Source organism: Berghia stephanieae, chromosome 3, assembly GCF_034508935.2.
Source record: "Berghia stephanieae isolate SIO BIC M18660-M18661 chromosome 3, UCSD_Bste_1.3, whole genome shotgun sequence".
In the NCBI taxonomy this organism is placed as follows: domain Eukaryota; kingdom Metazoa; phylum Mollusca; class Gastropoda; order Nudibranchia; family Aeolidiidae; genus Berghia; species Berghia stephanieae.
In genome coordinates this window covers 24,553,247-24,566,756 of record NC_088362.1, presented here as the reverse complement: position 1 = coordinate 24,566,756, position 13,510 = coordinate 24,553,247, and the positions used below count along the sequence as shown (strand labels likewise).

Genomic DNA, 13,510 nt, shown 5'->3' with positions numbered 1-13,510 from the left:
GTGATGATGATGTGGTGGTGGTTGTAGTAGTGGTGGTAGTGGTGATGATGTGGTGGTGGTTGTAGTAGTGGTGGTAGTGATGATGTGGTGGTGATGGTGGTTGTAGTACAAATGGTAGTGATGATGATATGGTAATGGTGGTTGTAGTAGTAGTGGTAGTGATGATGATGATGTGGTGGTGGTTGTAGTAGTATTAGAGGTAGTGATGATGATGTGGTGATGGTGGTTGTAGTAGTAGTGGTAATGATGATGTGGTGGTGGTGGTGGTGGTTGTATAGTAGTTGGTAGTGATGATGTGGTGGTTGTAGTAGTTGTGGTAGTGATGATGATGTGGTAGTGGTGGTAGTTGCAGTGTTGATGATTTGGTTGTGGTGGTTGCAGTAGTAGTGGTAGTGATGATATGATGTGTGGTGGTGGTTGTAGTAGTATTAGAGGTTGTGGTGATGATGTGGTGATGTTGGTTGTATTAGTAGTGGTAGTTGCAGTGATGATGATGTGGTGGTGGTTGCAGTAGTAGTGGTAGTGATGATATGGTGGTGGTGGTGGTTGTAGTAATAGTGGTAATGATGATGTGGTGGTGGTTGTTATAGTAGTAGTGGTAGTGATGACGATGTGGTGGTGATGGTGGTTGTAGTAGTAGTGGCAATGATGATGTGGTGGAGGTGGTTGTAGTAGTAGTGGTAATGACGATGTTGTGGTGGTGATGGTTGTAGTAGTAGTGGTAGTGATGATGATTTGGTAGTGGTAGTTGTAGTGATGATGATGTGGTTGTGGTGGTGTAGTAGTAGTGGTAGTGATAATGCAGGGTCATGGATGTAGCAGTAGTGGTAGTGATGATGTGGTGGTGGTGGTTGTAGTAGTAGTACAGTGGTAGTGATGATGATGTGGTGGTGGTGGTTGTAATGGTGATGGTAGTGATGATGATATGGTGATGGTGGTTGTAGTAGTAGTGGTAGTTGCAGTGATGTGGTAGTGTTAGTAATGATGATGTGGTGGTGGTGGTTGCAGTAGTATATGTGATGCTGATGCTGATGTGGTGGTGGTGGTTGTTGTAGTAGTGGTAGTGATGATGATGTGGTGGTGGTTGCAGTAGTAGTGGTAGTGATGATGGTTGTGTAATACTAGGGGCAATGATGATGATGTGGTGGTTGGAAAGGGGGGGGGGGGTATCCTTGGAACAAATTGACCTCACCGGAATTTGACGGATGTTGCCCGGAGCCCGGAATTTTTTGCTCCAGACCGGAGTTTTTTCCGGTGAAACCGGAGTTTTGGCATCACTGCATTTGACTCCATTGATCACCCTTTGACTCCATTGATTACCATTTTGACTCCATTGATAACCCTTTGACTCTAGGTTAAAAGTTGAGAGTAGACATAGATAGGCTTTCTTTTTTCTTTTTGTATCGACAAATAGATAAAACAAAAAGTAAATCCAGCCACCTACCTCAGTCTCATATTCAACATAAGCGATGCCTTTAGGGCTACCATTCCTGTAGGTTACCATTCGAATCTCCTTCACTTTACCATGCTGAGGAAGAAACAAATTTAAAACCCTAAGATTATTCAATTGTAACATATTCAAAGACCCAAGACATTTCTCATTTTAAAAAATCCATAAGACTTTGAAGTTCAGTTGGTAGAGCACTCGCTTCAGACGAAAAGGGACCTTTATCAATCCCGGGTGCAGTCGAGATTTTTTTTCTTTTTTTTCTGACTGACCCCCTCTGTTCACATTGAGAAGTGACTGGGTAGCTGGGTCTGTTAAATCTGGTGGAAAGTACTTTGCAATAGACGGATCTGATCCAAAGATGATGGAAAGCAATTGCATTTGTTTGTTTCCCCGCTATATAAACTGGCTCTGAAGGACTAACTAAGAATAAGACTTGAAAACCTTTTTTCAAGATTTAAAAAAAAAAAGACAAAAAGCAAAGAAATAATAATAGTAATACTAATACTACTACTACTACTACTACTACTACTAATAATAATAATAATAATAATAATAATAATAATAATAATAATAATAATAATAATAATAATAATAATAATAATAATAAAAGCAATAAAAACAAAAAAAGAACAGAAAAGAAAACATTTAAAAAATCCCTCATGTGACCCCCTCCCTTGAAATAAAACGTATAAGCTAGAGATATTTATAATTGTAAACTGACTGCAGGAATTTAAAGAAAAATAAAAAAAGGAAAAACAAAACAAAACAAAATCAAAAATCAAAGACCCAACATCGTTGTGCCTCCAAATCTATTTAAACTATCAGTGTTAATTAAGAACATAACTAGGGTGATCTCTCTTTCTCTCTCTCCAGGGTTGCCAATTCAGGAGGCAAATATTTCCTAAACTTTTACACAAACACAGAGACCGACCCCTTTTGGGGTGCTGAACTTCAGTAAAAAAGACATTATGTAACTTACATTTTTCCGTTTAGCAGGTGACTGGAAAATATACTCAGCATTTATAGCATACTGAATTCCTTATACATAGCTGCCAACTTTTCAAAATGCAAAAATGTATTATTATACGCGGTGCGGCGTGGACGCCCAATTCATGTCTTAAAATGGCATATTAATTAATGTACTTAAGTACTAGAATGATCAGAACTGTAATACTAAGAGAAGCTTACCTTTATCATCATACTGGGTAGGCATAAGTGATGGGGAGGTGGTGACAGAAGCAGATTACTGAGGCTTGGGCTTAACAGCCTCCTTTGTGGCAAAAATTTTCTCCCAAGATAATTTTTATCAGATTTTCTTCTTTTTTTTTCTGGATTTTTTTTCTTTTTCTGGATTGGCCAAATCGTACTAAGTACGATTTTATCGTACAGGCTGGCAGCTATGCTTATATATACGGAAAATTGGCAACCTTCTCTCTCTCTCTCTCGCTCTCACCTCTCCAAATATGGTCTCCAATGCTTGCTTGGTGACCGTGAAGGGAAGACCTCGGACAAACAGTTTGCATTTCTCTAAAGCTGTTGAAAACTGTTTGGATTAAAAAAAAAAATAGGTACAGAGTGAAACAACTTATCAATAAATAAATTAATCAACAATAATAGCCAACAAGACTTGGACGGGGAAGTGTCCCAAATAGCTCAATTGGTAGAGCACTTGCTTCCCCACACAAAGGAGCTTTGACAGATTCCAGGTGAAGTCGAGATTTTTTTTTTGGACCCCCCCCCCCCCCCCCACCAAGCAGTAATTGGGTAGCTGGGTCTGTTAGACCTGGTGGAAAGTACTTTAAGAGAGACTATAGTGTCCTATCCAAAGAGTAGCAAGCAATTGCCATTGTCCATTTCACGCCATAGAAACTGGGGTAAACCCTGGCTCCATGGGCCTAGTGATCTGAAGGAGGACAATAACACCACCAACCAATCGATCATCAAATAGAGCAACTAAGAATTTACATGGTTGGTTTATTCAGATAGAGAATCAAAATTTATCTCATTAAAAGAAAAGAAAAAAAGTAGAAAGACACATTGGAGTCGAGACCTAGACCTGCCTACTTGAAAATCTAAAAATTCGTAATTTTGAGGAGATAAAAATTGTAGTCGCCATAGTAATCTTTAAAGTTGCCCTCACAAGGATTAAATAACTCTTCAAAATCCTTAAAACTATGTAGTCTGGAATCAACCTTCATTTTCAATAAGTCTTAAAGACTTAGAGATGCTCACCAAGTTCTGATATTCGAGTTTTGATATTGGTAATAGTGGGCAGGGCAGGTCTGCTTTAGAGTGTAAGAAGTTGAGGACCCAAACACTTGTTTCAGAGGGGGGGTTCCTCTCTGAAGGCTTTCTGCTTAAGCTCTAGCAGAGTTTCTTGAATCCGAACTTCTCCATAGACTAAATACTTCACACAACACAATTAGTCAAGTTTCCAAACAAAACAGGAACTGTTTTTTCCTTCCACCACTATACTGAATACACAACTGTGTATTCAGTCCACCTGAAGAGATTATATGGGCTTAACTGTTTGACCAAGGGTGAGAAGGCGAGGTGGCTGGCTGTCTTAGCACAGCGTAACTATAACTGGGGTGGGGTGAGTTAGGGGTTCGAGCTCCTATCTAGGCATGATATTTTCTTGCTTTCTTTTTTCATATTTTTTGGTACTCACTTGGCAAAAAATTCTTAATTTTCAACTTCAACACGTTGACACCATTCCTAGTGACTCGAGAAGTTTGATTGACTTTTAACATTTTTTATTTATTTACTGTTACTCACTTTTAAGATTATTATTTTAATTTCAGAACACAGTGAGACGTCAAAATTTATTGCCTTGCGCATTCCTTATACTACGAAACAATATGAGTCCGGAGAAAAACTAAACAAAAACGAACAAACAAAAAAAAAAAAACAAAAACAAAAACAAAAAAAGAGAAAAGAAAATAAAAGAAAAAGAAAAGAGAACAATTTTATAGTTATAGGGTCTTGAATATGTTTGAGGGAGCGTCAGAGAGAGAGAGAGAGAGAGAGAGAGAGAGAGAGAGAGAGAGAGAGAGAGAGAGAGAGAGAGAGAGAGAGAGAGAGAAGTAGGAGAGATTAGAGATAGAGAGAGATAGAAAGATAGATAGATAGGGGGAGGCATTGAGGCACAGCCGTGCTCGAGGCCAGTGATCGATGTGAAACGTGACCAAATAGAACCTTACTTGGGCAAACAATACTAAAACACTGATCTCCTTGGAAAACTCATCAGATTTGATAATCACAAAAATTCTAATGCATTAGGAAAAATTAAAATAGAAAAATGAATGTGAATCTTAATTAATTGTAGAAAAATTATTCTCTGTGTGGCCAATTTTAGCCAAATTGGCCAGGCCAATGGCTATTTGGCAGCCATGGTAAGAATCTCGTCAATAATTAATATATCAGTATCGAGAATTGATATCTATTTCAAACAACTCTCAATCAAGACTTTCGAAGAGTAAATAAAACGCTGTAAATGATATTATCAAGCTGTTGAATTGCCATAAATTGTACCTATGCCTGTCCATTTCTAATGATGCCTATAATAGACTCAGTATCAAAGTCGTCAGTATCGATTATGGTCAGTATAGACGATATTTAGTCCTTTTTAAATATTTTTATTTCCGGTGGACTGAATACACAGCTGTGTTTTCAGTCCACTGGTGTACTGAAAACACAGTTCCAACAAAATAATCATATGACCAACTTCCGACATTCATGCCAATTTTCTTTCTCGAGTCTCCCAAACATTTTGGGATCCAACTCCAACAACTTACTTACCCTAAACTGTGGAGCAGTTTTTCCTGACCGTCTGTCCTCACACCTTGACACAAACATCGGCCTCCCGTCGACCAGTTCTCTGTCCAGACGAAGGGCTTTGATAACAGAGTTCTAGTCACAGCATGAAAATAAAAAATAAAAAATTATCATTCCGTTACAAAACAACTTCTAGGGCTTCCAAGTTCATAGAGTCAAAATGAGGGAAATTTTTGGGGCAGAACAATAGGAACACACACACACCCACTCACACATACAAATACACACTGCCAAAATTAAACAGGGACAGTAGCCAACAGGACACTATAACACTACAAACTGGAAGTAGATTTAAATATCTTGTCATTGACCTCACCTACTGGAGGCATATGCGGCTATGTGGTCTTGTGGTATGACACTCGCTTTCGGATCGGAAGGTCCTGGGTTCGAGCCTTGCTCGGCACATAGTTGAGTCCTTGGAAAGACTCTTTTACTCACATTATCTCACCATACTCAGGTGTAAAATGGGTACCTGGCCATCAACGTGTGTCTCTGTCTGAAAAAATGTAATATCGCCTAACAGGCGTCATGTCTTTTTCTTCATGTTATGTGTTGCTGTTGGTCAGGGACCCTTTGTAAAGCGCTTTGAGCACATGTAGTGGATATTGGGCTATATAAAAGCTGTATTTTTTAGTTTTTTAAATGACACTGGCAACGACCAGCAGTTTTTCAAAGAGTCACCCTCTAAGACAATGACATCAATCAAAGAGCCAATCCATAAGATCTGAGCTATGTTTTTAAGATACGAAAAGACCAACTTTATTTCTCCACTTCTGAAAATTTACATCGAGTTGTGCTATATCTAGAAGAATGAATTTTAAAAAAAATGACTTAGCAAACAAAAACAAAAACAAAAATAAAATATTGAAATGGTAAAAAAACATAACAAAGATTAAACACAGAAATAAATTAACAAAAAGCTTAACAAGACTAAACATATAAAAAGATATCTCATACCTCCTGAATTCACACAACTTCGGTCTCTTTCTCTTCTTTTTCTCTCTCTCTCTCTCTCTCTCACACACACACACACACACAAACAAACGCACACAAGAAGCTCTTCTTGAAGAAAAAAACTAAGAAGAAGAAATAAACTAAAAGATTTTTAAAATCTAAAAAAAAAAACAAAAACAACAACAAATACCACTCTTTTAAAACGATAAAAACCTAAAAAAAATAATAAAAAATACCCACACACAAACCCCCCCCCCCCAAAAAAAAAAACCAAACATTCAAAAAAGAAAAGTCGGATTGATTAATAGAAGTCAACTCACCCCATCACCGAATTCAACATAACCGTAACCTTTAGACTTGCCTTTGTAATTTCTGACCAATCGCAAGTCTTGAATTTCTCCACACTTAAAAAGGAAAAGAAAAAACATAAACAAGATAAAAATTATGTTAAAATTAAGTCTATTTAACCAGCTAACTGCCGTACTCTGGAAAAACATGAATTAAAAAATTTGTCCAGAAAACTCATTCTTCAAATATCAATCGATTGAAATGCCCCTTGGCAAAAACTATAAAACCTGGGAATCCAAGGAAGCCGTTTGCGAAGTCCCAGGTTTGAGAAATTTTTCCAAAACCAGGGTCATTTAAAATCGATCGAGAGTTAAAAGATGAGTTTTCTGGCCAAATATTATCTGGTGCAGTCCAGTTTTCTTTCTGAACCCCTTGTCCACTCAGCAGTGATTGAATAGATAGGTCTTTTAGATCTGGCGGGAAGTACTTTGCAATTGACTACTGTCATATCTAAAAGGGTAATAAGCAATTGCGATTGTCCGTTTCACGCTATAGAAACTGGGATAAAATCTGACTTCATGGGCCTAATGTTTCTGAAGGACTACCTTAAAAATAATTTTTTTAAAAACTCTCTCGAGTTCATATGCATGGAAAATCGAGCAAATTTGTGAGGGTGAACTCAAGAGAGTTAATGAATATCATATTGACATGACTAAGCCCCACTATAAAAATATGCGCAATCAATCCAACACTGAGGACTTACCTGTTTGAAAACATCTCTGAGCCTGTCTTCTTCCAGACCAAAGTCCAAGTTGGACACGAACACTGTGATGTTGTCCTTGGAGGGATCGTGCGCGATGGATTCTCCATGGGACGGATTCGACTGGATGGGATCTGAAAGTGTGTCAACAAAATATGTCAGCCACAAATGCCAAAACTTGAGCTTGAGTTTTTATATAGCGCAATACCCACCAAAACATGCTCAAAGTGCTTTACAATGGGTCCCTGACCAACAACAACGCTAACATTTAGAGCGAGACATGACGCCCGTTGGCGATACTACAATTTTTTTTCCGACAGAGACAACGCTGTTAATGGCCAGGTACTCATTTTACACCGGAGTACGATGAGAGAATGTGAATAAAGATCCTTTTACAAGGACTCAACCATACGCAGAGAGAGAGAGAGACAGACTCGAAACCAGGACCTTCACAACTGTATTATCAGACCTGCCAACCTGTTGAAATTGAGATCAGGAACATCGGAATCTCCATTCCAAAACTCACCTAATATCGAAGGCAGCAAAATCTATAAGGACTCGACTATGCTCCCATCAGGGTGGGACTCAAACCCAAACCTTGGACCTTCCAGTTCAAAGGCGAGTGTCAAACCATTAGACTACAGATGTAAATAACAATTCTGTTTGAGGATACAAATAACCCTGAGCTAGTGACAGGTTAAGATCACATCCATACCTAAACTAAACAGAAAGCCATATATATATGCAGAAAAGTCACGGGGTCAGTGCCAAACTCAGGATCCAATTGACACGACACCCATGCATGGATCCCCAGTTTGGAACTGACCCCGTGACTTTTTCTTCTCTGTTTTCATATGGGACTTCTCCAAACCATAATTTTCTCAAAAAAGCCATATGGGAAGTGGAGGGGAAGAATAATTTTTAAATAATGACAAGTCAAAGTGATACTAAGCTGCTAGAAGCTGTGGATTGTAAAAAGTAAACAAAAATGAATATGTAACAGCTTCAAAAAAGAAGAAAATACCAAAAACAGAATGTTTTGGGGTTAAAACTGTTCTTTAGCCAACAACAAAAAACAATGAAAACATAAATACATTACTAAAAAAACAGATGTATTTATGTTTTCATTGCTTTTTGTTGTTGGCTGAAGAAGGGTTTTGATCCTGAAACATTCCTTGCTTGGTACTTTGTTCTTTTTTGAGGGAGTTATATTAAATTTGATTACAACTTTTCACCAACAACATTTACCTTCCTTGCGTTTCTTTTCTGGAGGTTCTACAGTATTCAGTGCTGAAGGTTTGGCAAATCCATCTGAATCTTTTTCATTCCGCTGAAACTGATAAAAATGATTGAATTATGTTTTGCTTGTTTTTAAAAATTTATGATGTTTGCAACACGTTTAGGTCATTTCAGCGCCAGTAAAACGGAAAAAAATGGGATAGTAAAAAAATTATAGATTAACAATTAAAAACACACAAGTAAAAGTAAGATAAAAGGGAATGGTTCAAATAGGGAACAGATGTGGATTCCAAGAGCACACTATCAGTATGCTTAGTTTGATATCACCTAAAAGTCTCATCAAGAAATAAGCACATGATCCCACTAGGAGGAATACACTCATATGTTTAAAAACATGTAAAATATTCAAAACAAAAAAACATATTACATAAAAGAGAGGTGATTTACAAGGGAAAAGACAATCATCTCCCAATATAAAAATTTTTTTTTCTTTTAAGTTGAGCTATATATAGAGCAATATCCACTAAACATGCTCAAAGCGCTTTACAAAGGGTCCCTGACTAACATCAACATGTAAATAACATGACACCTGTTAGGTCATAATACAATTTTTCCGACAGAGACAACGCTGTTAACGACCAGGTACTCATTTTACATCTAAGTTTCGGAGAATGTAAGTAAAAAGTCTTTTTCAAGACTCAACTAAGCGCCGAGTGAGACTCGAACCCAGGACCTTCTGATCCGAAAGCGAGTGTCATTCCACAATAAAAATGTAAGGACTCCAGCAAGGGCCAGGATAAAATCAAGTGATCCCATTCCAAAACAAAGACAGAAAGCAACTCAGAAAACAGATATAAGGGGATAGAAGACACAGCAAGTGACCTCCTGCCAACCATGGGAGATCAAAAGACTCCACCCAGAAAGTGAATAGATTAGAAATTGGATGAAAAAAATTATGACATCAACCCCTGAATAGAATCATTAAAAATGCATTTGAGCTTTTATATAGCGCAATATCCATTAAACAAGGGGTCCCTGGCCAACAGCAACATTTAACAGGTAGGACGGGACATGACGCCTGTTAGACGATATTACAATTTTTTCGGACAGAGATAACGCTGCTAACGGCCAGGTACTCATTTTATACCGCAGTATGGTGAGAGAATGTGAGTAAAGAGGCTTCTCCAAGGACTCAACTATGCGCAGGGCAAGGCTTGAACCCAGGGCCTTCCGATCCGAAAGCGAGTGTCATAAAGACCACAAAGTCGCATTTAAAATAAGTTAAACATGCACATTCATAAAAATAAAATGTTGGTGCTTGAAGTTCAAAGAAATAAAAAATAATGATAGACAAATGGAATGGAAACTTCAATTCAATTAACTAAGACAGATGATGTAGATGTTTCGTGTTCTCCCTTTGTCAAAAACACATGATGCCTGAAATATTAAAGATGGATGAGAGACGAGAGCGAATAGTTATTCAGCGTTTTGACCAAATTTTTAAATACTGGTCTTTCCAGGATAAGGCAGTTAACTGGTTAAAATAATTTTTTTAATAAAAAAAACACCAACAAAATATTTCTCACTTTTCTCTTCTGCCCCTGAGATGGAGAGGAGTTTTCCTGAGTCTGTCTCGGGATAAAGCTGTCGGATTTACCACTTGAGTTTTTGACAAATTTCTTGTTGTCCTTTCCACTTTGCTTCTTGGACTCCTGTTGGGATTTTCCTGGTTTCTTTTGTTCTTGCTGGGCATTGCTTTTTTCAGCAGCCTATCGATAAAAAAAATGTAAATATTGTTCCTCGAAGTTTGAAGAAATAAATATCAATGTGAAATTGAATGTAAACTTCAATTTAATTACAAAAACAGATAAAATGGACGTTTCGGGTTTCCCCTTTATCAACAAAACAGGATGAATGAAACACTATAGATGAATGAGATTTTGAATCTGAAACGTTCCGTGTTTGGTATTTTGTTCTTTGTCGAATCTATTTTATTCATTTTTGGTCATTAATTTTTACAGTCCACAGAATGTTACAGCTTTGTTTCGCTTTATCTTTCTAAATTCAGCTCACCAATCCTAACTGTTTAACAGTAGACAAAAATCAAAAAGGAAAAGCCTCTTTGAAATTTTCTGTAAAGCCAGATTGTTGGTTTTGGAAGTGGTATGTAAAAAAATTTCTGTTCCACTTTAAAAAAAAATATTAATAATATATTAAAACCATTTTACCACTAAAGATAATTACAATTTGTTTTTTTTGAGTCTTTCATCTATCTTCAAAAAGTAATAAATAATAGCTTCCAATATTTCTCTGCCATTGTTCTGGTTTTTTTCTCCCATTGCCTTTTTTTTTTTGTTGGCTGAAGAGGGGGTTTGAGCCTGAAATGTTCTGTTTAGTATTTTGTTCTTTTTAGAAGTTGTCTATATTCATTATAGTTTATAACTTTTTTCAGTCCACAGCCTCTAGCAGCTTTGTGTCACTTTGTCAATTCTCAAGCGCTCTTTTCATACTTTAGTAGATAGTGTGAGAAGCGAGATGGTTTTTGTGTGTGGGTATTTTAAACTTTTTTATAGCCATTGTAATTTACCAATATACCAACAGACAGAAAGACAAATAAAAAAGTAATTGGAGATGGCAGAGTACTCACGGTGGTTGATGAGAAAGATAGGAAAGAGAGAGGCAAAAATTCATGCATGGATGCGAGTAGGTCAGGCCAAAAAAGCTTGGAATCCAATTCTAACAAATTTTAAAAAAGCCAGAAACTTATTTTGAAATGCAACCTATAGCCTAAATAGTATTATGTTGAAGTGATCAAGATGCCGGAAATAAATTAAAATCCATTAAAAAAAGCCAGTAATCTTGCACCCATGTCCATGGGGCATATTATGAGAAAAAAAAAAAAAGGGTTGGAAAACTTGATAATGACAAGAAAATTGGATGGAAAAAAAGCACCTGGTCGGCAACGACAAAATGGTTGGAGACAGAAAGGAATGACGATGCGGTGTAGAAGACACAGGAAAGAGTGGAGTATCAAAGTGAGAAATTAAGGAGCAGGCACTGGTGTGGGGATGGTTTATTTCTTGTATATTTCTGTCTGGCACCATTTCATACACACTTGTCAGACCATTACAGAGTGGAGTGGAAGAGTCTTGTTCACCAACACAGTGAGGCACAGCACAACATGAATGAATGAATTTACCAAAAAAAAAAAAAAATGCCATTACAGCCTGATGTTTTCCCTGAGTTACAGTACACTATACAAGACTTCCAACAGAATTATTTTTTCATGTTTTCATTGTTTCAATATAAATGACACATTTATTTATATATGTCAGCGGTCATTCCAAAGACCAACCTGTGCTCTCCTCTCGTTAATTCTCTCCATCTGGGATTCACACTTGGACACAGCATTGTCAAACTGTTCCAGGTCTCCTGTTAGAAAAAAATCAACAAAAACAAAAAGGAACATTTATATAGTTTTTCTTAAATTGCTCAAGATCCACTAAATGTGCTCAAAGCACTTTATTTTTCCTCTGAATGTGATTGTAAATCCGAAATCTAAACATGTGCTTCAAATTCTAATGAAAAATCTATCAAAACGTTTAATGCCCCATTCTATTCATCTTGAGATTTTAATACAATTTTCAAACCAATTATTGAAAAAAAAAAAATTTTACACAGGGCTTAAACATTAAAAAAAAAAAGCAACATTCATCCAGGCTTTAAAAATTAAGAATTTTGTTGACATCTGTAGATTGGCAAAAGAAAGTAATTTTAAAAATTGTGACTCTAGTATAAGGTGCTTTAAAAGAAAGCTTATTACAATTATTCATCAAACAATATGCAGTTTTTTGTTTGTTTTTATTTAAATTTCAAAAACTCAAACGCACCCTCTTCTCTTTCAAAGTTGACAAAAGCTTGGACTATCGACTCAGGCCAGTCTGTGACTGAATTGAGGGCTCTCTGTAAAATCCTTCGACAATGTTTGTTGTCTCCATACATCCTATCAAAATATAATGATGATGATGATGGTGGTGGTTATGCTGATGTTGATGATGGTGGTGGTTATGTTGATGATGATGGTGGTGGTGTTGGTGATGTTGATGGTGGTGATTGCCATACGCTACTACTACGCCATATGGTGGTGATGATGATGATGATGATGATGGAGGTGGTGTTGATGTTGATGATGATGGAGGTGGTGGTGAAGTTGATGATGATGGTGGTGTTGATGTTGTTGATGGTGGTGGTGGTTATGTTGGTGGTGGTTATGTTGATGTTGATGATAATGGTGGTGGTGATGTTGATGTTGTTGGTGATGTTGATGATGGTAGTGGTGGTTATGTTGATAGAGAGAGGGAGAGAGAAATACCTCTCCAATCGATAATACTGTAACCACATTCCAGCTTCGGCTCCATGTCCTGCCTGCATCAACTGTGTCCAAATCTCACGGGCTTTTTCTTGATTCTTGCAATATTTGGCCTGTTCATAAGGAAAATAAGGGGGGGGGGGGGGGGAGGTGAAATGGACACTGTAATATGGATTTGTGGGATTGAAACAATACGAAGGCATACGAATATTAATTTTTTTGCAATATGTGGATATTTGTATTTATCCTCCACAATAATGAATAGAAATTTACCTTAAGTGTCAGATTAGAGGCTATAAATTGAATTTCCATCACATAATTTATCTCGACAGTGGGTCGAAACAGCGCTTTAAAAGGGGGTTCAAACTAAAATTGAACTTTGAGATTTTATATAGCACAATATCCACTAAACACGCTCAAAGCGCTTTACAGCAACACTTAACATTTAGGACAGGATATGATGCCTGTTAGGCGATATTACATTTTTTTTTCAGACAGAGACGACGCTGTTAACAGCCAGGTACTCATTTACACCTGAGTATCGCAAGAGAATGTGAGTAAAGTGCCTTTTCCAAAGACTCAACTATGCGCCGAACGAGGCTCGAACCCAGGA

At 37.2% G+C, this 13,510-nt stretch overlaps 1 protein-coding gene across 1 annotated transcript in view; it reads right to left on the bottom strand.

Moving 5' to 3' along the window:
- Positions 1-13,510, bottom strand: part of LOC144967407 (spliceosome associated factor 3, U4/U6 recycling protein-like) — a 50,574-nt gene that overhangs the window by 11,870 nt on the left and 25,194 nt on the right. The window contains exons 12-21 of the mRNA XM_078904572.1: positions 12,901-13,010; positions 12,419-12,531; positions 11,884-11,960; positions 10,115-10,297; positions 8,538-8,625; positions 7,293-7,423; positions 6,562-6,645; positions 5,252-5,362; positions 2,904-2,993; positions 1,445-1,528 (exon numbers count right to left, since the gene is read on the bottom strand). Coding sequence (XP_078760698.1) covers positions 1,445-1,528; positions 2,904-2,993; positions 5,252-5,362; positions 6,562-6,645; positions 7,293-7,423; positions 8,538-8,625; positions 10,115-10,297; positions 11,884-11,960; positions 12,419-12,531; positions 12,901-13,010 — 1,071 coding nt within the window. The remainder of the gene's footprint in view (positions 1-1,444; positions 1,529-2,903; positions 2,994-5,251; positions 5,363-6,561; positions 6,646-7,292; positions 7,424-8,537; positions 8,626-10,114; positions 10,298-11,883; positions 11,961-12,418; positions 12,532-12,900; positions 13,011-13,510) is intronic.